The 26960-nt window shown below is 33.7% G+C and overlaps 2 protein-coding genes across 2 annotated transcripts in view; both read left to right on the top strand.

Moving 5' to 3' along the window:
* LOC149410515 (uncharacterized) overlaps nt 1-22900 on the top strand; it is a 66961-nt gene extending 44061 nt beyond the window's left edge. The window contains exons 4-6 of the mRNA XM_089648267.1: nt 15976-15980; nt 20278-20461; nt 22826-22900. Of these exons, the coding sequence (XP_089504393.1) occupies nt 15976-15980; nt 20278-20461; nt 22826-22900 (264 nt within the window). The remainder of the gene's footprint in view (nt 1-15975; nt 15981-20277; nt 20462-22825) is intronic.
* The window catches only part of Syt7 (Synaptotagmin 7), a 155699-nt gene continuing 149124 nt past the window's right edge, over nt 20386-26960 (top strand). The window contains exon 1 of the mRNA XM_089647871.1: nt 20386-20461. The gene's annotated coding sequence lies outside the window, so the exon portion shown is untranslated. The remainder of the gene's footprint in view (nt 20462-26960) is intronic.

The raw sequence follows: 26960 nt of genomic DNA, 5'->3' as shown, positions 1-26960 counted from the left end.
CTTGAAATTTTAATATTTATTTATTTAGTACATAACAATAAATGTGTTACAATAAACAGGTTAATCAATTGGGAAGCAAAAAAATACATGAAAATAATTTTGTAAGAACATAAAAACTACTTACTACTGTAGTGCATCTATTTTTATAAGTAGAATTATATATACTATACATACATAATTATATTTTTTATCTGAGGATTGAACCCAACTCTTCAAAAACTGGCTCTAAACTGCTGTGAACTTGACTTTTAAGACTTAAGAAAAAAAAAATTGTTTCATTGAGAATTGAAACTTCCTCCTCAGTGACTGGAATCAACCGCGCTAACAACCAAGACAAATCCTAATGGCGTAGGACCGATATTTAGTTCGCATATTATCTGCTTTATTTTTTTTACAATGTCATCCAATTTTGGAGAAATGGAATATGTGCGCGTTTTTGTGCATGTGTATAAAATGCATTATCATCGACAATGATTCTGTCCAGATAGATAGGATATCAGGAATTTTTCATATTTAGACGGCCGGCATAGTCCAGTGGTAACGCATTGGACTGCCATTCCGAAGGTCGCGGGTTGGAACCCGGCGTGCGCAAATAAATTGTATTTGATTAATTTGTGTTATTTCACAATTAATTAATTAAAATAATATATAGTATATTTGCGGCACGTTCCAGAGTGGAAGATACTACCAGTATCGCCCTGGTGTAAGACCACCATTCAGAATTGAAACGTTGCTCCAAATGGCTTTAGCCGTGTTTAGTGACTAGATCTGAATAGCCAGGTACTTCCCCACCTTCCTCTTTCCCTTCCCCACTTACCTTCAGCCTCACAACATCCCCCAATTGGGAATGCCATAGTCTCACTGGCTCCAGACGGGAGCAGTTGGGACTCTAGTTGGGATTTTGTCAAAAAGAGTTCACACAGTTTATCCGCTAAGCCTTTCAAATCAAACTATAGAATATTCCGGACGGAGATGAAAATAAATGCTGGCCTCACATTTATTATGTGGCCTCAGTAATAATTAAACCACATTGTTTCATTAAGGAATAAATATTACATTTTCACACCATCTAGCTCTGACTACCTCATTCAGTGAGCGACGTAGAACGTACGTACGAATATTTATTTATTAAATGTTTGAATCATTTACAAAGTATAAACAATACAGTACTGAAATTGCCATTGTTAAAATGTTCTTAGCATGTGTAAATCAAGGTTTAGCGTTACTAGGTTGAGGTGCTATTACTGAAATAATTGAAATAATAAAAAGCATTATAAAAAATAGTAAGTATAAATGACAGGGAAAGAGAAAAAAGAAAGTAATATAATATATAATAATGGGGTATAATAAAGCAATTACATAGGTTATAAAATATATAATAATGGAATATAATAAAGCAATTACATAAGTAATAAAATATATAATAATGGAGTATAATAAAGCAATTACATAAGTAATAAAATATATAATAATGGAGTATAATAAAGCAATTACATAAGTAATAAAATATATAATAATGGAATATAATAAGGCAATTATATAAGTTTTAGTTGGTCAAGTGGTAAGACTCTCGACTTGCGATCCGAAGTTCGCGGGTTCAAATCCCGGCGTGCAAAAGTAAATTTTATTTTATGAATTTGTGTTATTTTATAATTCATTCGTTTAAAATAATACATAGTATAATTGCGGCACGTTCTAGAGTGCGAGATACTCTCAGTTTCGCCCTGGTGTAAGATCACCATTCATAATCTAAACTTTGCTTGAAATGGCTTTAGCGTTGTTTGGTGATCAGACTTAAATATCCAGGTACTCCTCAATCTTCCTCTTCCCATTCTTCCCCTCCCCCCCATTACCTTTAGCCTCACAATATTCCCCGATTGCTAATGCCATAGTTTCAATGGCTCCAGAACGTTGGGAGCAGTATCACATAAAAAAAAAATGAAAAACTATCGTGACTTCACATTAACTTATAAGTAGTAATATTAACTCATGTTGTTTTTAAATTTACGAGGCTTTTATAAACATGTCTATATCAAAACATTCTACGGCACTAAACAATCTATACCAATTTTAAAGTTCACAATCTAATTGTGAACTCTTGCAACTAATAAACATACATACACCCACAGTAACAACACGACAAAATACAATATTCTACAGCATCACACATAAGCGTAACTACATTACCCACTCTCCGATACAATGACTTCACACCATGGGAAATCATTACTTGGGTGATGTTGACATATTCAATACCAACTTGGCAAGTTTTGTGGATCATTTAAAACATTTATTTCAACAATACTCCTAAACACATCATTTAAACCTACAAATAGCTGTAATTTTCTGTTTTTGTTTCTTGTGTTTGTATGACTTGTTGCATAGCTTTTATCAAATGTAATTTTATTCTTATTTTTTATGTTTCAAAGTATCTGTCAAATTAAAATTATACTACCAACCATGTAAAAGTCCCCGGGCGTTTAATAAATAAAAAATAAATATAAATTTGAGAAATTGGATTGAAATAGTCAATATTGTTATTAAATAACTCAAGATGAAACGTTTTTGACTCCTTAAATAATGTCTACTAGGAATTTAAATGTGAATATTAGTTAGACAATGAGTGGTTTCAAACTTGTTATGAATAATTTTATAAAAACATATTAAGTCAGTAGATTGTCTGCTGTTTCTAATGCTAGAAGATGAAGGTATTGTGGCTATTCCACATAAGTCGGTTAATCCACATTTGAAAGATAATCTTAGGATTTTTTTTTGAAAAACGCACTTCACTGCTCCCTTGCTGTTCCCAACCGTCTTGATCCAGTTAGACTATGGTATCCTCAATAAGGGTATGTTGCGAGGCCGAAGGTAGAAAGAAGGTAACGGAGAGAAAGTACCTAGCTATTCAGATCTGGTCACCAAAGCCATTTCAAGCAAAGTTTCAATTCTGAATGGCGGTTCTACACCAGGACGATACTGAGAGTATATTTCACTCTTAAATGAGTAATTTGTGAAATAACGCGAATTAATCAATAAAATCAGCCTTCTGATTGCCGGTCAGGTGCTCTACTAATATATACCCTTTGTGCTATTCATAAAAAACCTTGTCTCTTAAACATTAGTTTATCATTAAAAATAATAATGACTTTACTTCACCGCCCTACCCAGCATACCTTCTGTAATAATATTTGAATATCATAAGTAGATATTTTATACAGGTAGGTATTTACATAAGTTGAGAAGTCTTGTAAATTAGGCAGGTGAGGGAGGTAGGTACCTGCGGACGTCGGTTTTGAGTTCCGTCGTTTTGGTTTACGTTAAAGTTTCTCGCTTACATTTCCGTGACACCCTGACATTCTATTTCCGGCCAGAATAGAACCACCCTACTTCTAACGTTGAGGGGTGTTTACAGTTACAGTGTACCTGTTGTAACTGTACAAGTACACGTATATTTTACGTTTGAGACGTGTGACGTAAAGTCACGTTTCGTCAAACGTTTGGTGTTACGAGATTGCGGCAACGACAATTAAAAATAATGTTCTGATTTAATAGCTTTTGGTTGAACAATATTTCTCACTGAGTAGCGACGGCCTGTTATAACTCAAGCGTTTTGCATTTCGTCTCTCTGAAAATTTGTTTGAACGTTGTGTTTCTTTTTCAAGATGGTGTCCGTTTAAATGGTTCTGTAGAGATTATTTTTTCTAAAATTGTCATTGAGATAGTGACGTTGTTAAAATTGACCCCATGTTGGAAGTCAGTGTTAAGGTAGGATTTGCCCCATCTTGGAATTGAACCAAGAAGGATTAAGATATGCTAGCTCAAGGTAGAACAGGTGAGATTCTAATTCATCAAGGGTGGGGAATAGGGTGACCATAGTAATAAGGTGACCGTACTTTTTAATATAAATTGGGTGATTGTACTTTAATATAAATAGGGTGATTGTACTTCATAACAACGTTTCTTTGGATAAACTGTATAATTCCTTATTTGAATTTAGACAAGAGGTCTGACTGGTTGACACTGTTCACAAAACTACTAGTTATTTTGTAAACTTTTTTGATTTTTAGCACTTTATTTTAAACTACTTTCGGAGGTGTTTGATCCTCTGACAGGGATGTTTCATGATGAAAGAGTGCCAACTACCCGAAACTATTAGATTATGCCATCCGTAATAATTGGGAATTGCTGTGAGGCTGAAGGGAGATGAGAAGGGAAAAGGTTGGGCTAGAATTACAAAGCTATTGAGATCTAGTGCTCTAAATGGCTTTGACCTTTTCAATCAACTTTCCGTTTCTGAATGATGGTCTTTGACCAGGGCCTCGATTCTCGACGAAGTCATTCCACTGGAACCATCTCGGTACCATTCAATTAGTCGTAGACTATGAAAAATAAAATAAAATAAAATTAGGATTTGGCTTACGTGATAGCGTGGTTCACTCATTTTAGTCAGTCTGTGAGGAGAAAGGCTCAATCATCAGTCAAATAAAAATAAATGTATATTTTACTGTTTTTTATGGCTTTATTTCTTCCCAGTTATTATTACTTATGCATTTCTATTTTTCCATATATTTTTTGATAACTTCTTGATACTCCAACCATCATGTGATCGCAATAGGTGAATCAAAAGTGCACTGTAAAATCATTATTATGAACTTTGAAGTTGACACAACTATGGTTGGAGATGGTGAACATGGAGTAAGGAAGGAATCCGACTTACCCCTTTGATGTTCTTCAAAGATGATGATGGTATGATTTCACTCACAGGAAATATGATTTCACACACAAAGTTGGATACGAAACACACTGAGGGAACGGAATATATTCACTGCACAGGCCTTCTACCCTGAGTCGATATTAATAACAGCACTGATAATAATAGATGTTCATCAAACAGGCTCCATATAAAAACCCTGGTTTGACAGTCACTTTTATTGTTGTAAAATGTCACACAAACACGTGGGTACAGTCAGATAATGATATGTACTTGTACGTAAAAATAAAATGAAAAAAAATGCAAGGACAATTTTAAAGGAATTAATAGTTGCGTCAACACACCATATTAACCTACCATATTTTTAAGTGCCTTTTAATCCTAAAATTAAATATATTTTAAATCATATCACGTAGCTATCATGTCATGCAAATGACCGCCAACTACACTAGCGCCATCTGCCTCGAGCTTTCTCCTGCCATTATACTACTACCATTAATATCTTTGGAATGACTTTCCTTCTTAGATATATACGGCACGCGGCGTATCGTTTTCAAGTTCTTCTTCAAAACAACACTAAAGAGGTACATACTTAAGTTCCTACGAACTTAAAACTCCCCGCTTCTTGCTTCTAGCTTCTAACCACCTCAGCTTTCAACTCTTCTCCGCTTGATGACCAATTACGGTTTTTTTAAGCCACGTCTCGTTGAAAAATACGCCATATTTGTTATTATCCTCTTCGCAATTCCAGGTCAGTTAAACTACAACATTTCCAACAGTTAAAAAAGCCCTTGTGTTGTTAGAATATCAAAATCTCTTACAATGAAGCTTATTTATTAATTTGCTTCTGAAGCAGCGAACACCCAAAAATATGAAAATACCATAAAAACCGATTGTCAAAATGTAAAATAAGACGCCACATTCTTTGTACCATGTTTTTCAATAAAATTGTTAAATAAGAAAAAAGATTGTTTAAACTCGGGAAAAGCTGGGTAGAAAGAAAATTTTACTTTTAATGAATACATTTTTCATCGAAAATCATCAATTTAATTTTATTAAAAACTAGACATAATAATAATATTTGGCAAATTTACGTAGTGCCGTTTTCGTGCAAATATATTTATTATAAATACAGCTGGTTTACAACTAGGATTATAATAACTAGTGACTTACATCTAAGACTTATATCCATAATATATGTTGAGTCAATACGTGTTTTCATTTGATTATTTTATATTAAATGACACGCCACACTTTTACGACCTTGATTTAATATCCACCATTAAATTTCACCCTATTTTATCAATAACCCTACGTTGATTTCAAAAATCCTATAGCGTCACGCGTGATAACTATGAATCACGTTCTACCGATCCGTTGCCGTTAGTAACGATTCATTTTGTGTAATAGCGTGAAACATTACGTGGATTATTACTTCAAATGGCGTTTAATCCGTTTGGAAATTTGAAATAATTTTTCTATTAGATCTGGAACCCATCGGTAGGTAGTAAAAAAAAATCCAGGGCCCTACAAGCATGAGTAAATTTTAAACCTATTTCTGATAATTATCGATGAGTCTCAGCTTAATAATACAGGGTTTTCCAATAAGAGGTGTTATTTTAATATTCAAAGAAACTTTTCCCGTAAAAGATCAACGGTTTCGTTGATTGTGTGGCACGTATCGCCGTTTTTTTGAAAATAAACGTTGTCCTGATCAATACCATTTAATTCCGGCCATAAAAAATCATTAATCATCTCTCGATAATCGCACAATCCATTCACCGTAACTGTTGCTCCAGCCTCATTTTCGAAAAAGTAAGGGCCAATGACTCCGCCGGACCATAAACGGCACCAAACAGTCACACGTTGAGGATGGAGAGGCTTTTCAACAATAACTCTTGGGTTTTCCGAGCCCCAGATGCGACAATTTTGCTTATTGAAGAAGCCACCGAGATGGAAATGGGCCTCATCATTCAAGATGATTTTTCGATGGAATTCTAATAATTAATAATAGTGAATTTTAATAATTTCAATGCATTGTTGAAGCATGTATCGTTCCATTTTTATTACTGACGTTGTTTCTACTTGTCCAATGTCAAAAAATAACAGCTTCAAAAGTAACATCTACCGAAATAGCGGGCTATTCAAAATAACACCTCTTATTGGAAAACCCTGTATAATAAAGATGCGTTGAAAATCTGCATTTTATCGTGTCTAGGATAAGGGAAGGATGTATATGGACTACATATATATATTGAGTCATTTGATGATGTTATTTACGTCCGGTATATCAGTAAGTCGAATAATCAATCCTCGGTATTTACGACATTCCTCGCTCCGGCAGCTCAATTCAAGAAATGGAACAATTACATGATTTTAAATGTCTACATTAAAAAAGGCCCGATACCCCCGCATAATACTCGGCGGTTGGTAATAGAGGAAGAAAGATTCTAACAAACATATCTGTTTTATTAAAAAAGATTACTATTTTTCAAATAAAGACAAATGATTTTATCTTGTGAGCCTTGAGTAGAACTCTACCTTATCACCAATTGAAGACTAACCTGATTTAGCCAAGTTCATAACCTTAAAAGCTTAAGATTTATATTTATAGAGGGCAGCAGTAGATAATTATAACACAACAAATAAATAAATTAAAAACAAAATTAGTGCAAGAACACCAACATGAAAATAATAAATATATCACTAATTAAACATGATAAATAATATTAAACATGACTATGATTACCATTTTTCAGGATTCGAAATCGAAGCAAAGTTTTAGACTTCGATAGCCGTGTTTAAAGATAATAAAGTCCCATTTTAAATAAAGGCATCAACTTATTAAAAAGGATCCAGACATGTATACAATAAATTTCGTTCGGAAATACTCCGAAAAGAAGTCGTAAAGATTGAACCTTCTTGATATTTCGCTACTCCGGTAAAAGATTTTTATCAGACGGCAATAATTTTTCATATTTATTTTCATGCTGCCCTGATATTTCAAGGTTTATTACAAAAACGTGGCTTAAAATGTATTCATACAACAGTGCGCTGTAAATTTATGAACGCAAATAACTTTTATTCATAATGAAAAGGAAAATAATAGCTCTGAACAAACTATTTGTTCGAAACTTCCATTGTTAATAAAACTAGTTCTACTTACACATTTTCCATACAATCATACAAAAGATATAAAATAATATAAAAGAAACGATTACGATGAATAGGCTGGTTTGAAAATATTTGATAAAACACGACTTATTTAAAATAGAGAAAAACTTTCTCGAGATCATTTAAAGAAACACTGTGATTTTTATCTTACCTATTGTTATATAACAGAACCAAATGTTTTTTAATACATTTTCTGTACATGCTTTTTTTGCTATCGAGGGAATTTCATGCAATGTCTTTTTCAACTCTGTTTGGAATAGAGATTATCCTAAAAAATAAAAAATAAATTTTAACCCTGCTCGTAATAGAGTTTATCTAAAAAACATATATTTTTCAACTCTGCTCGGAATATAGATTACCTTAAAAATATATATTTTTCAATTCTGCTCGAAATATAGATTACCTTAAAAAAGAACACATATTTTTTTAAAAGCCTAAAGTATTCGAGGAGAAAGCATGTTATACATCGGCATAAAATCGATATGCGGGGTATTAAATAAATATTCAACTATTTGTAACTTTTTTTAAGAACATTATGATGTGAAATTCTACTTATTTCGTTATTTATAAAACTCGCGAACGTTCGCGTGGGTTGAAAATGGTTGTACTCGTATTAAATCGGTGTGTTTCGGAATATTAAGACCGCACATATTTCATTTATGTCAGTGTTTTGACATTCATAAAAAATGATTTATTTAAATTATATCATTAATTTGTACGTATTTTATATTTAGCGACCTTTCAGTTAAGTAAGGTGAGTAATTAAAGCCAAGACCTTAAAACAAGGCGGTTTGAAAAAAATGTATGTGTCAAGTAAAATATACAGAATTTAAAAATTAAATTATCGTTTTTCGAGTTTGACCCGGCGGTAGACTGAAAATGAAATTTTTCGAGATATTTTATCCATAAAATAACAAGTAAAAGAATAACTATTATTTTCCAGACATTTTCATATATCTTTACCTTAATAAATACTACATATTTATGCCAGTTGGTGAGCCAACTCAACTCTAGGATAAATTCTAAATAATAATTTCTTAGCCGGCTTTTCTACGCGTTAAGGCTCTCGACTATCAAATCCCGGCGTGCGCAAGTAAATTTTATTTGATTAATTCGTTTCACTTCATAATAGATTCATTAAAAATAATATAAAATATTTGCGGCACGTTCCAGAGTGTGGGATAGTTTCATTATAGCGCTGGTGTAAGACCACCATATAGAATTGAAACGTTGCTTTAAATGGCTTTAGCCGTGTGTAGTGACTAGTTCTTACTGGCCAGGTACTTTCCCACCTTCATCTTTCCCATCTTTTTCCCATTCCCACTAACTTCAGCCTCGCAACATACACCTATTGGGGATGCCATAGTCTCACTGGCTACAGACGGTTAGAAGCAGCTGGGACATTTTCTTCTAAAACAATGCGCTTTTGAATATTGCTGACACTAATGCCTTTTCTAAGTCAATACAACGAGTAGGTAATATTATCATTAAATGCTCACGTGACGAAGTAAATGACATCATTCTTTTCGGCTATTATTCCTTGTGGTGGTCATTCTGCACTGAACTGTGGTGACACATCTGAGCTGTGGACACAATACCCAGCAGCGCAATGGGACAAGCTGAGGGTGTGCTACAATAATGCATACAGGCAGCTCATGCAACTACCGAGGTTCTGCAGTGCCTCCACAATGTTTACTGAAGGCAGGGTGCACTCATTCCCCGCCTTACTTCCCCACCGAATAGCCAGCTTCTGGGGTAGGACTCAACCAACATCTGCTGCATCCAAGTGGCTCAGTTCCCCACTCAATGAGCTATGTGTGCAGATGATTTTTATTTTTATTTATTTATTTTATTTATTGTTTATTTGCAAAAACAGTATGAACCAGAACATTGCAATATCGATAATTAACATTTACAAAAAAGTGAATAACAAATAGGTACATTTACAAGTGGGACAAAGAAAAAAGTTTCAAATTTAGATTTACAATTTTAAGTATTGAATAATAATATTTCACGTTTAAATACGTTGTAGGACATGTGGAAAATATCCACATTTCCTGCGAGGCAGTTAATTAACCTGGTGATTCTTCCCAAGGGCATCACCATTGGTAAGTTAGTTCTGCACCTAGGAAGAATCAAAAGCCTGTGTTGGCGGCCTCGCGCGAAATTATCCGGGACATAAAATCCTATTTTAGCCAGAATGTCTGGTATTGATACTAAACCGTTTAGTAGCTTATACGCCATCAGGAGTAATGCAACATCCCTTCTGGAACTAAGGCTGCATATACCCAGCATTCCCGAGATAAATGCTGTTGGAAACAGCCATGGGTAATAACCAAACTCTCTCATGTAGAGGTATCGTAAAAACTTTTTTTGTATTTTCTCGACCATTAGTACATGATGCGGCGACCTCCCTGATGGACGGTTTCATTTAATTTAATCTAATTGTTTATATTGTATTACCTATTTATACGACTATTTTATTTTTGATTTATATTTTAATTTTATGTTTAGGTACCTTCCTAATATTTTTTTTCTCTTTGTTTTATCTTATTTCCATTTTCATTTTTTTTTTACTTTATTTTATGGTTTCCCTATTTTACTGCATTTCATGTAATATGTCAGACTGGGATTGCACTATCCTCCCAGTCATGTTGGATTAAAACTTAATAACAAAAATAAAAAAATTGTCTTCCACGGCAATAATATGAAATTCGCTTCGTCCAGACACAACGCACGTGAGCTGTTCCCAACTTGCAAATACATAATTAAGGTTAAACGCGACGTTAGTTATAATCTACGTGTTCATAGATACCGTAAATTTAATTATTATTTTATTAAAACACGTTTTTTGAAAGAGAATATTGATACAAAGTTTTGTCCGTATAAAAACTCAATTCCTTCAATAAGGACATACAAATACAGTATTGTATTGATGATTCAATCCAGTATTGTATTTTTATGCCTTTCTTGAAAGAACGCGTAGATTATAACGTATCTTACGTTAACCCAAGGCTTAATGTTAAATCACTATTTTGATTAATCTTTACAACGAATTGGTGTACATTATGAATACCAAAAAATATGCTTTAATTAATTTTAAGGTTTTCATATCGTTTTGCTTGCGTAGAATACAAATAAAAAAAATTGCTCAGTAAAAAATATAAATGTAGGTAAACTACTAAAAAAAAATTTTTTCAATAGAAATGTATGAACGCGTAAAGGAAACAACTTAAAAAAATACAGTATTATAGCTAAGATTATCTGTGACAGTTTCCGTTGATTTACTATTTTGGTTTTTTATAAAATTATTTACAAAATAAATAATAACCAGTTTTGTGTTTGAAATCGAACGAATTTAGACTCCTAAGTGATTAAAAGCGTATTATCCCCACTCCCCATACCGGTTCCATTGGAGCCGGCTGTGCTCGCGTATGGCCTCAAGTGAAATTTGAAAACGTGACGTCATCATTCTTGTGCGAACTATGGTCGAGGCATCATCGGTTCATTTTACGAAATAACACGGCAAAATGTTGACTTGTACTATGAAAACTTGTAAAAATAGATGTGAAAAAGAGAATAAACCCAACTGTCGTATTACATTCCATATATAAGCATTATTTTACTTTATTTTAAGCATATTCACATCGTATAATATGAATCAGTTGTTACTATGACATCGAGAAACGTCTGGACGCGAAACACAAAGCTGTTTGGTTGCTGGGAAGTAAATTATGAACATTTATAAAAGTGTCTTAACTAAATACTTAAACGAAATATTCGACTCTGAAAATAGAACCGAATTTTTTTGCCGAATTTGGACTTCGAAAATTTGTTCATAACGTGGCGAGTAATTTGCGCTCCCATGTAAAAATGTATATTCATTCAAAAGCAGATTTTACTTTTAAGAAGTAAATGGTGATATTATAATGCGAGATGCCTATTTACTGTCAGATTAATTTAATGACGAATCACAGTCAGCTTCACTCCCTTCGTTCTTCAACAGTTGATTTTACCCCTCGCCATTATCTTCTCGTCTATTAATTCCTATGTCTGTGCCTATTACCTATAATATAAGGTATACTAAGAATATACCCATTTTTGGCCTGTAGCTTCCTCTTAACGCGCATGACTGAGACATCCTATCATCTCGCATCTCGCCTGTCTTCTAATGACTTTATAAACGATTACATCAATTTCCAAAACAGATTTAAAGTCGTTCATCTGCGATTGTTTGCAGAGTCGACCAAAATTCGAAGTTCGAAAGGCAGATTAGCTTTAATCCTGAGTTCAAACCTTGACTCTGTAAAGACCTTCAACTACTTAGTAAGCTCTATACTTTATCCGGAAGTACGAACGCTTATTACTTATAAGTTTTTTACAAAAGACAAGCTAAAATGTTGACTTGAAAGCGATTCGAAGTGCCCCAAAATAACAGGAAGTTTTGATGTGGAAACTGTGGCTAAGCGATGATAATACGCAATAAAATAATTAATATACTTAAATACTTTCAATAAATACCTGATCATTGATGGGAAGGCTTAAACACATTATTAAAGTCACATTTAATTTCTGACTGAACGCAGTTGGCGCTAACAAAAATTATCCAAAGGAGCGAAGTTAGCAGTCCACAATCGAGTGCTGGTACCTTACTGGCAGAGAAAAGATGAAAATAGACTGAATGCTGTAGAAATGACATCCCTGAGGCGTATGTGTGCTAAAACCATACACGATCGTGTGAGAAATGTGGAGATCCGCAAACAGTGCAAGGGTAAGCGTAATGAATAAGATTAAGAAAGGGACTTAGAAGGGATTAAGAAGTTAGAGCAAATGAGTGAAGATAGGAGCGTAAAGAGAATGGTAGCAGAAGTCGGGGACGCCCAAGGAAGACATGGCACGATCAAGTAAATCAGGTACTTGATTCGGGCCATATCAAGAATCAGAATAATAGACGAGTATGTTTGAGACGATCTATGCATGTGAATGAGGCAAGGAGTGTGTGCAAAGACCGAGTTTTTGGCGATCCGTCCTCTCTGCCTACCCCTGCGGGGATGGTTACTTAGTTATTTGTTGATATACGTCGATAATCTTTCTACAAGTAAGAGTCGGAAGAAATTTTGACACAAAGACAATCGTAACATGATAAGTACTCATAGACAATACAAAATTATTACATTAATATCATAATACCTATTAGTTCTCTGAACGACTGAACAGTAAATCTTGCGTCCAAAACAAACAACGTGTAAAAAAAATATTTATCACAATACACCTCTTTTAAAATGTCTTTTAAAGCTTTAAAAAAATTATATTTTATGGTTTGGCTAAGGATTGATCCTTCCTTCGCAGGGACCGAAGTCAACCGCGCTACTGACGTTGCCGTATGCGAGCGAGTAGGTCTGATATGTATTTAATATATTTACCTCTGTAATATTGATAGATTTTATTTAGTCCTCGTAAGTGAATTTATCCCTCTTTCCGACATCCGATCGACCTGAAACTCGACAGATACACCTGTTGTCGATGATAATGAATTCTATCAACTTTTGGTGGCAAGCACGTACTTATACGAGGACGCATTTCTCTGAAACATGACGAAATTGCAGCTGTTAATATACTAAATAAATGTGGGTCCTAAACGATCGGCTTAAAGCAAGGTCGGTAAAGCGGTTCAATCCGAAACCAAAAAATAAATAAATATTTAATTTTAAAAGGCACTGCGTACATGTTTGATGGACAAAACCCTTTAAGTTTTCCTCAACCCGTTTAATTTTTATTCAGTATTACGACCGGAGAAGAAATATTTGCATATTTAGTTTGTTGGGGCTTCCTAAATAAGGTAATAAATATACATAAATTAATTTTAATCCTTTTATAATGAATTTTCTCAGAGGGGTCTTAAATATTTGTGAAATAACGTGCCTTTGGAACAACAAAGTTCCATCCGCCATTTTTTATGAATCTGAGAGATTAAGGTTCAAAGTTTGAATCCTTAATCAAACATACTAATTGTCGGTTAGTCCTGCGTGAAATCGAGTTCCATACACTCAAATTTGCTTTGAATTTAAGTTTCATTTTTACAATTGGAATCGATCAATTACTATCCTACATAACTAAAATATTTTGAACAGCAAATTGTTTTATTTGTCGTTTTCAAAATTGGAACTGACTATTCGATAATTCAGATTATCCCGTGATTTTTCACGTGTGTGCGCTAGTAGAATAATAAAACTTGACATTTATGAAAAGGGAATAATATGAAGAACATATTGAAAAAGATTTTTTTTGTTATCAAGAAAATTCTGTGCAAAAACCTTGTCGCTTTAAGAATCAGCCAATCTCAGAGCAACAGGGTTCTATCAAATTTTTTTTATATTGACCATAATATGTCATGTTACGTGTAATGTTCTTAAAATTAAGATAATCCAATTTCTTGTGCATATATTATTACAATATAATATTATTCAATTCATTATTCTATGTACAATATTCACTTATTCATGAACTGAAGATCGAATAAAATTAAACCACGTTGATCATATTGAACAAGAAATATGTTTTGCTTATTTTAATGGTTAATAATAATAATAATATTTGGCTAATTTATGTAGCGCCGTTTTCGTGAGAAATCACCTCAGGGGCGCTGTATGTACGGTTAAGGAAGATTTCAATATTCCCATGTTATTTATATCATTAAAACTACAAATAAAAATATGTGATTCATATGCCTACCTATTTTTAAAAATCTAATTAGGAATGAAGCTAAAAATGAACTGAAAAAAGAATTTTCACTGTTTTTTATTATCGATAAAAATTACTAATGGATTTGTGTATATATCATGACGTCGTAGCCAGTTGGAACCGTTTCGGAAAGAGCGGTTTTATATCGTTTTTAAAATCAATAATTATGAATGAAAATATTATACATTTAATCTTTTAGCACATTGATCAGAACGGATCCGAATCAGAAAAATAAACTATTAATCTTCCACATATTTATAGTTTGTAAAATACCTTATTTTGACCCAACTCTCAGACTCAATTTCATAAAAGTATCCAGTGGACTGTTGCGCCACTGACAATACAAGAAGATTAGTCCAACTTGCGTAAGCAGAGTTCAACTCGAGTTTTACTCGAAAGGTCGGCTCTCGACTCTCGAGTAATAGAGTTTCATCTAAATCTTTATTAGTTCAATCCATCTATCGATTTGATTTTGGACTTCTGAATTACTTATAGATATTATTAAAACAGCGAGGAAGACGATAGAGTTTTTTTTTCACCTTGCGACCTTTCTCTCCCTTCGTTTATTTCAAATATATTGATTTGGGGGCGAAAGGTTTTTCTTTCACAGCTATCACAATGATACCAATATTTCATTACTTTGTACATTATTAAAATTTTGAAAATAACACTAACCATTGAATTTTGCGTCGTAGTTACCTATTGTATACCGTTGCAATAAAATTTTCCTTACATAGGTGGCTTTGCTGCATAAATTCTTTGCATTATTCGCTCTCAATGTGGTTTCCATTTATTTTTTAACTATTAATGCATTTGCGTTTATCTACAAAAAATTGTAATTAATTTTTATTATTTATTTTATGCTGGAATGTGTGGGTCAGTTCCATCCCACAGATCCCACAAAGTAGGTCCATACAAACATACAAGTTAGACAATAACAACAGAAAACTATACATATTTCAAAGACGTTACGATTTTTTTATGAAATTTTTTGTATGCATCCTGAAAAACTTAATAGAATTTTTTTTTTTTTTTAAATTAGAATTTTAAAAAAATCTTACTGAAACATCAATAGTGTCAATTTTACCACTGAAAAGTCACGAACCGCCACTGCTGGTCTTACCTATTATTGGATTCAAAAAACTGCTTTTGTCAATAAGCTTAATAAGACAAAGAATTTGAATTCCCCCATTCGAAGATATTTTACAAATGATCAATAAAATTAAACTTTTTTCTAAAACTCTCTATTTAATTAAAAATCGTATTACAAAGCTTTTAAATTTAGCATAGATTTTAAAACGTTCGAAACGCTATCGATGTATTCTATAATCATGTTTATATTGCTGTAGAAGTTGTAAGTTGCAAACAGAAGGTAATTGACATGCTAAACAAGTTATATGATGGGGACCTATCAAACTTCTAACGTCCAGGCAATGATAAAACGAACTCTAATTCCAAATCGACTCCACTATCAAAAGTTCATGTTTATTAAGAAGAGGATTATACATACACATTAACCTTACTTATTATTATTATTTATTTTTTTAATTCGTAGAAAATCATCTTATATATGTTTTTATTTAATGTAAATCAAATTTGAGACGACTTATTTATATGATTCTATTTACCCCGCCCTATTTCAATTTCTATGATGACTAAAATGATTTATTACCGGTTAAACCAATTTACTGAGAAAGTAAGTGTGACCATAGATTCTCTATTCTGTGGGGTACTTTGAAATATGTTTTCTTTAAATGGTAATGTCTTCTTAATTGTTTAATAATGACGTGACTGATATTAGCTTATTTAAATGTATTATATTATTGTCTTATGAACATACTGAGAAGTAGGGGAGTAAATAAACTAAGGAAAATGAATTATTTCCCACTTACGCCTAATTTTTATTTACCTATTTAATTTATGTATAAAGAAAATTTTATTTTTTTATGTTAGTCATCAAAGCATCCACCGCGCGTTTTTCGAGGAAGGTTAACGGTAACCAGAACCTTTCGCCATTTTGTAAAATTTGTATGAGGCCGATCGTTAACAAAACTTATATGTAATTTTTAAAGAAAAAATTTTACCCACGTATTTTTGCCAACACTACGAAATGAATGCCAATAGCTCAATAGATAATGATCATGGCATTTCAAATTTGAAACACAGATGTCACCTGTCTGTCATAATATATGTTTGTTTGTAGGCCGACATATTTATACACCCCCAATGTACCCCCGCCGGAATAAAAAAGGAAATTGCTGCCCTCCATTTGTCACCACTGCAAAATGCAAGGTAGGGTTGCGACCAGTGACTACGTGTACTCACATGAATGGGTGGTAGGCTAAAAATAATGTCAATTAATTGACATTCACCTCAAGTAAAGATAATTGGCAATTTTGAACCTTATAAGCTGCTAAAATTATTCACATGCGAACTATGAACTAAAGTGGTGCCATCTCGGCGCGACAAAAAATTTTATGAGTCTTCAGGTATTTCCGCCTCGCGGAAGAGTTTCAGATATATTTCTATGCAATTCACGTTGAGCGTATAGATAATTGATTGATATGGAATCCGCTCGCACTACGTGACTATGACACGTGATACATATAGAACGAAAATTCGAGCGGGTTGAATTTAACTTAATGCTTCGATAAAATTACATTTATTACTGTTATTAGCTATGATTATTGGTGATGTGCTGGTTGAAAACTATTATTATTTTTATATCGACCGAATTTTCGTTCCTAAGCGCCGGCAACCACTGGTTGCGACCCTCGCTAAAATAAGTTTGTTAATCCCTGGCCTATATCAAAAGATAACCACTATTTCATTACTCTGATTTGGCTCGTGCCCTGAATAGACAAATTGATGGATTCAACAGATTAAAGTTTTGATACTAAGTAAATTAATTTGAGGTGGTTGTTCGGTATACAAGGGGAATACTGAACATGTTCTATACGAAAGATACGCCTTGCGCCTTAGTTATAATTTATATATAGGAGGCATTGAGGAATACAGAAAAACCATATTTTTTAAGAAAGATAAATATTCCTGAGTTCCGAATAACCAGACAACATTTGACAAACTCATAATACCATAATTATAAGCGGATTGTACCATCAACTCAGTCACTAACCGGTATTTTAACCGGTTACCGGATAACTCATCAAAATGACAATTCACACACCTATAAAAAGTGCTATAAAATTATGAAAAGTGATGAAATAAAAACTAGTTGAATAGGTGACATATTTAACTATTTAACCCAATTTTGGTTTCATCACTTTTCATAACTTTATAGCACTTTTTATATGTGTGTTGAATTGTCATTTTGATGAGTTTTCATGGAACCGTTTCCTTATAATGTCTGCTAAGTGGTATGTTAATTACTTAATTACCAGGTGACGTGTATAGGTATAGGTGTACGTGTGAGTGTTTGTGTGCGTGTGTTTAAATTATTGACATGATGCTACGTTTGAATTTGGGCAATGAATCCGAAAAAATGTCAATGTTAGAGAGACTAATATTATTTAGAGTATGAAGAGCTCGGTTAATTGTCGAATTAAATGCTATGCGTTAAAAGCATACTTATTTCACTGATATTAAGAACGTTAGTAGGTAATAAAACGCATATCTGTACCTAAACAACGAATCGAATTATTGCTAAAAAAAACATCTGTATATTATTACGTCAAACATGTATGTTGTAGGAGTCGACCAAAATAGAAAAAAAAACACACACACAAAAACGTCAATTGTAACCTTTATAATTCCTTTGATGTATCTGTTTGTACAAGTTTCTAAAGTTGTATTTTTTTCCCTTTCATGCTCGCTTCCGGTCTGCCGCCAACTCGATGCTTACCGACTTCCTGTTGCGCCCGGTGACGTCACTTCCTCCCGACGCAACAACCACCTGAAGAGCTCAACTCGAGTGAGTATTGTTTGCTATTTATAACGTCATATATTGAGGCTATGATTGGGATAACTGCTTTAACAATGTACAGAATTGGACGATGAGTTTTAATCTGAGCTGATGCCTTATTCGATTCCCGATTTAGCTCAAACAAAAAGAATTTTGATTTCTACATTATAATTTGTTTCTGTAAGAATAATTTCTTCTAAGAAATTGTAAATCACCATGTTGTTACGTACAGATTAAGTTATATAAAAACAAATAGTATTTACAAAAGGAGAAATACGTTGTATGTAAAACTAGTTTAATTTAGTTTCTGATTGAGAGCTGTGGTGATCGGCTTGATAAGTTGTAGTTTTTTTTAATTATTAAATAGGGTTCATATGTGGAAAAGCTTCTGGCATCCGACTTTCCTCCTTCGTTAAATGGGTTTTAGTGTCAAACAAAGTAAACTCTAAAATATAAAAAAATTCAAGGTTTTAAATCATACAACGTTGTATATAAAAAAACATACCTATTATTCGAGAGCTTAAAGTCAAACAAAGTTATAACGTTACATTATACAAAAAAAAACATACCAATAAGTATGATTGGCATATTATTTTTTTATTTAACTTTGTTTTGACTTTATGCCCTAGAAGTCTTTGTACGTTGTCTTATGATAACGTTTTTGACATCGTCGCAAGAAAAAACACTGCCTTATTCCAAATTTGGCGGTTTTGATATTTGAATGCTATCTTGTCGAGAAAAAATTATCGTTTTCGTTTTAAAGTCAAACGACGCTATAAATTTTAAAAATAGGAACTGATTGTGTGAAGAATAATTCAGACAAGCGCTAATGTAGGTACTGTCTATTATATAATATTTTAACAGATTATTTTTTGTGTGTATATCGCACAAGAGTCCCAACTGCTCCCAACCGTCTGAAGTCAGTAAAACTATGGTATCCCTAATTTTGGCACGCTCTTAGCAAAATATAGTGAGGAGGGAAAGAGGAAGGTGGGGGAGTACCTGGCTATTCAGATCTGGTCACCAAACATGGCTAAAGCCATTTCAAGCAACTTTTCATTTTTTTATGTTGATATTACACCAGGACGAAACTGAGAGTATCTTGAACTTGCCGCAAGTACAAGCATATTATAACTCATTTTTAATAAATAAATAAAATTTACTTTACACGCCGGGATTTGAACCCGCAACCTTCAGATTGCTAGTCGAGAGCCTTACCCCTCGACCACGGAGTTTTTTTCCTGTCACAAATTAGTTTATTACATTATAGACTGGTATTTGTATGTGCCTGCATTATCGCTACTTGGCTTAATTATTCTTCACATAATCAGTTCCAATTTTGAAATTCATCCACAAATTCTAAGCAATTTTGAGTTCATTGAACCAGACTTCACGCAGGAATAACTAACGCATATCACAGACAATCGAAATCAGTATATTTGATGATAAATATTGGAGATCCTTGAAAAATTACGGAATTGTATGAATTCTCGCACAGTTCAAATTTTGAAACTGACAATTAAAATACTTTTCTGTTCCAAATATTATGTTATTGGTAGTTAGGTACTGTTTCGATTGTCCGAATTCTTTGAAAAATCTGTTTCAATATTGAAAATGTCATTCAAAGCAATTTCGAGTTGCACATCACAGCCAACCTAAATTAGCATATTTAATAAGCACCCCTCAAGTCCTGTTTGCATGTTCCTAAATAAGTAATTATTCTTTCCAGGACCACCGGCAATTCCCCGCAGGCCAAGTCCCCGGGCGGCGACCGTGGGGGCGCGGGGGCCTCGGGTGGCGGGTCGGGCGGCGCCGGGGCGGGCAGCGGGGGCGGGACCCCCGCCGCCCGCCGTGGCCAGCAACAGCAGCCTGCGGCGGGCACGGCCAAGGGCGGACAGGAGCCGCACCCGTCGGTAAGCACGCTAATATCGGAGCATGGTTGTTATATGTCGCATCAAGTGTGCCAATGTTGATATTGCAATAATAATGATTGTTTTAAGGTAGGGACATATTGGACCCACGTACGCAACGTCTGCAATACCACGTTCGCAGGCGATGTGCACACTTATCTTACGCACGCAACGAATTTTTTTTTTGTGTGTGTATTTATTAAGTTAAAATAAATCTTACATATCACTTTCTTAACTTAAATAAGTACAGACAACATTAAAAGCAGTAGTTTTCTTATTTTTTTCTGATAACTTAAGATTAAAATGTATTTTTTAAATACATTTATACTCTCCGTTTTAAGGTTATCTGGAAGGAGATTGTATATTTGTACACCCTCGTGGCCAATGTCTCTTTTGCCACTTTCAGTCCTTACAGTATTTGTGTACAATTTGTTAAGTTGCCTAGTATAATGTTCGTGTACTTGTGAAGTTTGTTTAAATGTTGTGTTTGTGTGTATAAGTCCATTTTGGATTTTGTAGATTAGGAGGCATATGTTGTATTCGTACAATTTTCTTATTTTCAAGAGTTTTATTTCTTGATATAGTTTTTTTGATAGCAGTCTCGCGAAATTCAATGGATTTTATTTTATATATATATAAGTATATATAACTTCGTAACGTCTTATTAAATGTATGAGTTTTTTGTTATTAAAATTCGTTAATTTTAAGGTTAAGATCGACGTAGCAAGGGGAGCGCAGGATTGCATTGCGTGTGACAAGTGTGTTTCTAAAGCTTCTACTTTCATACAACATGTATGGATTGTAAATTGTCCATATATCGTAAAACGTTGCTTACGTTGCGTACGTGGGATCAGTGTTGCCTTTAATCAGTGTTAACTTTAACTTTTAACACTGATAACAATGCGTTCAATATATAACTATAATATTAAAAATATCTTTTTTTTATTTTTGAAGTACATAAATTAATGTTTACAATTTAATTTTTTTTTAAGTAACTTTTAAACCATTAACCATTAAACTAACTATTCGATAATATGAGTAATTTTGACGTCAGTAGTATTGACTACTCGTCATTTTGTCGTACGGAGTCAGTTGGTATCTCAATAACGAAATACAAGTGTGCACGTCCCTAACGGCCACTTTGATACATGAAGACTATTTTTATTCTCGGACAAGAAGATGTGCATTTATTTTGATGCTCGTCATTTTGACGAACGGTAGCTATCTAAGGTTAACGGCAAATTGTGTTTAATATTGATAAAGCTCTTCAAAATGTAATGGTAGATGCGCTGAATTGGTAAAACAACTCCTATCACAATATTTGTAATGATTGGTGTTTGTTCGCGGTTTTATTGCGTGTAGCGATGTTAACTCTTGATGAACCTTTTTGAAGGGACGCAATAATGATGGTAGTAATTTTGTGTGGAAAGGGATTTAAATTACAATAATCGGAGCATGGTTGTTTTGTGTCGCATCAGGTGTTACGGTGTTCAATGTTGATGATGCTGTTATATTGTAAGTAATGCAAAGACTGGAGCTATTGTGTTCTGTGTTTCTACGTGTTACTGAATATTATGTACATATTTAAGCTTTTGCAAGGTATTCGGGGATAAATTGTAGTAAATTTTGGAGGTGATCATACATGATAATATAATTCAAAAGACAATAGCTTTTCACAAAATTTCATTGTTTTATTTTTAATGCAAAAATTCGTAGCTAAAGAAACTTTATAGTGTAAGATAGCATCGATAGATCGATCAACACCGATAAATGCAACGGGAGTAAAGAGGGACAATGTCGCACTTCTTTTTCTAATAAAATCCATGAAAATCGCATGCAAATAATAACAAACAACAAACATTTTCATTGCAAAAATAAATAGTAACTTTACGTAAAAAGTACAAAGTGTATCTTTACTGCTTTTAGATTCGGGTAGAATCACCCCCAAAGTGATTGAATAATACATAATTTGTCGAACATGGAACAATGGAGAGGGGTGTTTCCATTGAATTATGATAAAGATATATTTTGTGTAGGTTGTTCCGTGTGTTGACTATTGTAAGTAAAACGTTTTAGCGCTTTGATATTGTGTTCTTCGTCGCAAATTATTGGGACGAAGAATTGATGAAAAATTATGAATTATAATTTTTAACTTAGGTACTACTTGATTTGCCATAAGAAGATTCGTCAAGAAAAAAACGAAGAGAATATTGATGTTATGCACTCCGTGTTACTTCGGGTGGCATTGTCCATAAATATATTTGAGCGACAGGTCAACTGCAGGTAGTCGAAAGCCTCGGCTTACCTCGGAATGTGTTCAAAGATAGGAATATTTTGTCATGCTACGTATACCTACTAATTTTGCAGAAAGCCTTCCACTACAGGAATGGTCATTTCAATGAAATTCACGAGAAGGAATTTTCACACACTATTAATGGGTAAACCAAAATAGGCATTTGAACTCTAAAACAATTTTGATTTCAAGAGAGAGCTGATGTAATGTAACGAGGCGTCATCGGGAATTTACCAAGCACCCGAGCGTTGCTGATATATCCCGAAAAGATAACGCGTCTGGTGTTTACGAAGATGCCTCCCGATCTGGATAAACCTCATACACGAATCCTATGTTAAGTCACCAAACGTAGCAAACCATTTGAATGGTTCCCGGGGCGACGGTACACATACCAACCGCCTTCCAAACTGAATGATTTCTTAATTGGTAGAAAACTAGTTTTTTGGAACTACTTCTTAAAAAATTGATTTGATGAGTGTTATTAAGATTCCGTTTACCTAACCTAACCTCACCTTCTTCGCGCTTCTAAAATCTTGATGAGTGTTATTAGGGTTCCGTTTACCTAACCTAACCTAACCTTCTTCGCGCTTCTAAAATCTTGATGAGTGTTATTAGGGTTCCGTTTACCTAACCTAACCTAACCTTCTTCGCGCTTCTAAAATCTTGATGAGTGTTATTAGGGTTCCGTTTACCTAACCTAACCTAACCTTCTTCGCGCTTCTAAAATCTTGATGAGTGTTATTAGGGTTCCGTTTACCTAACCTAACCTAACCTTCTTCGCGCTTCTAAAATCTTATTAAACTGTTGCTCAGGCATATACATTACAAGTTTTTTGTTGCCTCTGCAATTTTAGATCAAGACAGAAGTTATAATTTTAATTAAAAAAGACTTAAGTAAAAAAGAATTATTATCATTATACAATGTGCCATCTCCAGCCACATTCCTGAGCATGTTTATTTAGTCAATTTGCGTAGCTGTAAAATAATATTATTTCTAGAAAGAAAACATCGGTAAGACCATATTTGCTTTTAGATGTTTGTAAAGTGTTCTACCCTCCGGGCAAATCCTTGTGCTGGAGGATTACGTATCAATACCTTCCTGTCTATGGTTAGATATATTCGTATATTTCGTATACACCTTGTTAATTATTATATCAAAGGGTTCTTCAATAACATGGTGCCACTAAACGAAAGATAACATTGAAGTTTGCAGGAATAACAGAATTGCTATTACAATACAAAATTACTGGAATTTTATACGAAAGGTGGTAAATTTTCAAGTATAATTTTCAATTACTCTGAGGATTCTTTAATTAATATTAAAATCACTTTATTCTTTACATTTTTTGATGATACTGCGGAAGAGCCGTCCCCATTTCGTGAAAGTTGTAAGGTGCAAACGATAATAGTCCAGTCAGTGGGGAATAAAAAAGGGCTCCACCTTGCAAAAGGTTAGGTAGTAGCGATTTTCTATGTTGTTAAGATTGGGACTCTAAAGAAAAAAAAAAGTTTTCGACCTTGGGGGGGTCGAGCTCGACCCGCCATCTTGGATTGAAGGTGCCCAAATTTGGTTTTTTCAAAATAATTATGAAGTGGTTGATTTTACAACCAAATTGTTGAACGCAAACTTAAAGACAACTAAATTACCTACATTTTTTTTGAAAGTTTTTTTTTGTAAGTCTAATAGGTAACGAGTGACAGTAGCGGAAATGTGAATATTTTTCTAAAAAATTATGAAATTCCCAATTTTGTAATTTTTTCGGGTTCATTACATAATTATAATAATTTTGTTAACTCATTTCCACACCACTATGAGGTAGAGAACATGGCGCATTTTTTTCACTGTGGTATCCCCAGTAGGTCTACTCCACAGATATACCAGCGATGGTAGATTTCGAAATTATGTCACTATGAATTATGTTACTATAAATTATGTTATTAATAACAGTCTTCGTCATCAATGTCATCATCTAACTCATTGCCTGTGATACTGAGATTCTGGGCTTCCATTGACAAAATCTCTTCTTCTTCGTCCTCGACATCGATGTGAACCTCTGGCGAATTTCGGCATGTTTGACCATTACAGCACCGGTTACAGGTTGTGAAAACGACCACTTCACAATTATTTTGAAAAAAACAAATTTTGGCACTTTCAATCCAAGATGGCGGGTCGAGCTCGACCCTCCCAAGGTCGAAAACTTTTTTTTTTCCTTAGAGTCCCAATCTTAACAACATATATCAAAATCGCTACTACCTAACCTTTTGCAAGGTAAAACTCCCCACTGACTGGACTAATAAACCGAGGAGAAGAAGAGGAAAAGTGGAAGGTTGAGCACAGCTGAAATACTAATCTCCTATCTAATCTTATCCTACTAATCGGCCTTGAAACATACTAATTGCCTCTTTCACATTAAAACATTATTCCTTACATACTCTTCTGTTATTCTGACACTTGGCATGACCCGACTTAAGTATTTGGTTCACTTGATCGTGCCATGTCTTCCTCGTGCACCCTCAACTTCTTCTACCATTCACATTGGCGTCATATGTTCTCCTTACACTCTTTTCTTTGTTCATTCGCTCTGCATGCCCTAACCATGTATGCGTGCCTTTCTTAATCTTTCTTATTAGGCTTACATCAGCCTTGCATTCTTCACGAATCTCCACATTTCTCACAAGATCATATACGGTTTTATCCCACATACCTAAGGGATATTATTTCTACAGCAGTCAGTCAAATTTCATTCTTTCTTTACCAATTCCCTACCTATTCACTGCCAAACATCAGTGTTTCGCTTCTTTGGATATTTTTTGTTAGCCCCATCCGCATTCAGTCTTCTATTATAGAATTACCTGAATATACCCTACTTTCAATTATATTATAATAATAATATATGGATGATTTGTACAGCGCCGTTTTTGTGCAAAAAAACCTCAATGGCGCTGTACAAATATATAATACATTTCTACAATGATCTATGTTATTACTAAATATATATGAAGATATACATTACCATATTTACGTGGTTGGTAAATTAAAATTTACACTTAATTTTAACATTAACTAAGTGTTTATACATAATTTAATTTAAGTGTATGAGAGCTTAATAATAAAAGGGTATGAGAGCTTAAAAAGGTGAGTTTTTAGTTTGGACCAGAATTCTGTTGGACTTGTTATGCATCTTAGTTCCGGAGGGAGTTTATTCCAACCCTTCGGCCTTGATACTCTGAAAGTGCGATCACTAAACTTAGTATTTGGCTTGCGATTAGATTCCATCAGTCTGTCTGCAGCTGATTATATTGTTCTATTATTCTTTCCTAACCTATTATTGTTCCTTATCTCCGAATGATGTGCAAAATAAACTTTATTTTCAATGATTTAAATTTACTGTTTGAAAATTCCCCCATTTGTATTAAAAGGTGGGTCAAAATATATATAAAAACGTGTTTTCAACTACATTTTCATTTGTATTCCCTGTAAAATTAAATCCAAAAGCACCATTAATCATGCTGATTAAAAATATCCAATCCCTTTTGCCACGTGTTTAACACTTTGCAATCCGTACTTTGTGGTTTCCACGCAGACCGCAACCCCACACTAGCAATGGGTGATTAATCACTATTTGATATCCGGCAGTTAAAGGGTTACTCTACTCGTGGAAAATATTAATATAAATGCTATATCTTTTTATACGTTCGTCCCAGGTCAAACATTTATTTTTTCAATGGAAAAGGTGTCAAAATGATTTTTTAAACAAATGATCCATTTGCAAAGTTAGTAAAGCGATGCATCAACATTTAACATATGGAATCGTAATCCTAATTACGTAGATGACGATAAGGTTTAAATTCCCGCTTAACAACAGCCGCCTGTTTTGATTTATCCATGAAAAAATTTCGCCCAAAAGTGTGTTTTATTTTATTTTGCAAAGTTTAGGGACAAAGAATGAAATTTTTTACGAATTTTTTTAAAGAACATAATTTTCCACATTATACAATTAAACCATAACCGAAAAGAGGTTCGTATATAAAAGATTTTGATACTTAAATCACTTTTTAAGGCCCGTCACTTCATTTTTTCTGTTCTCAAAGTCTCCATCTCACTACCTAAAGTAATTTTTGCTTAATAAATGTTGTTTATGGTGTTATGTGTTGTCTACGTAAAAGTCCAATGGAAGTTTAAATAAATGAACAAATAAAAAAAAATATT

This window comes from Hesperophylax consimilis, chromosome 27 (genome assembly GCF_061612785.1).
Source record: "Hesperophylax consimilis isolate HC1 chromosome 27, BYU_Hcon_1.0, whole genome shotgun sequence".
NCBI lineage: Eukaryota > Metazoa > Arthropoda > Insecta > Trichoptera > Limnephilidae > Hesperophylax > Hesperophylax consimilis.
Note: the sequence above shows the minus strand (reverse complement) of the source record. Positions and strands in the feature narration are given on the sequence as shown.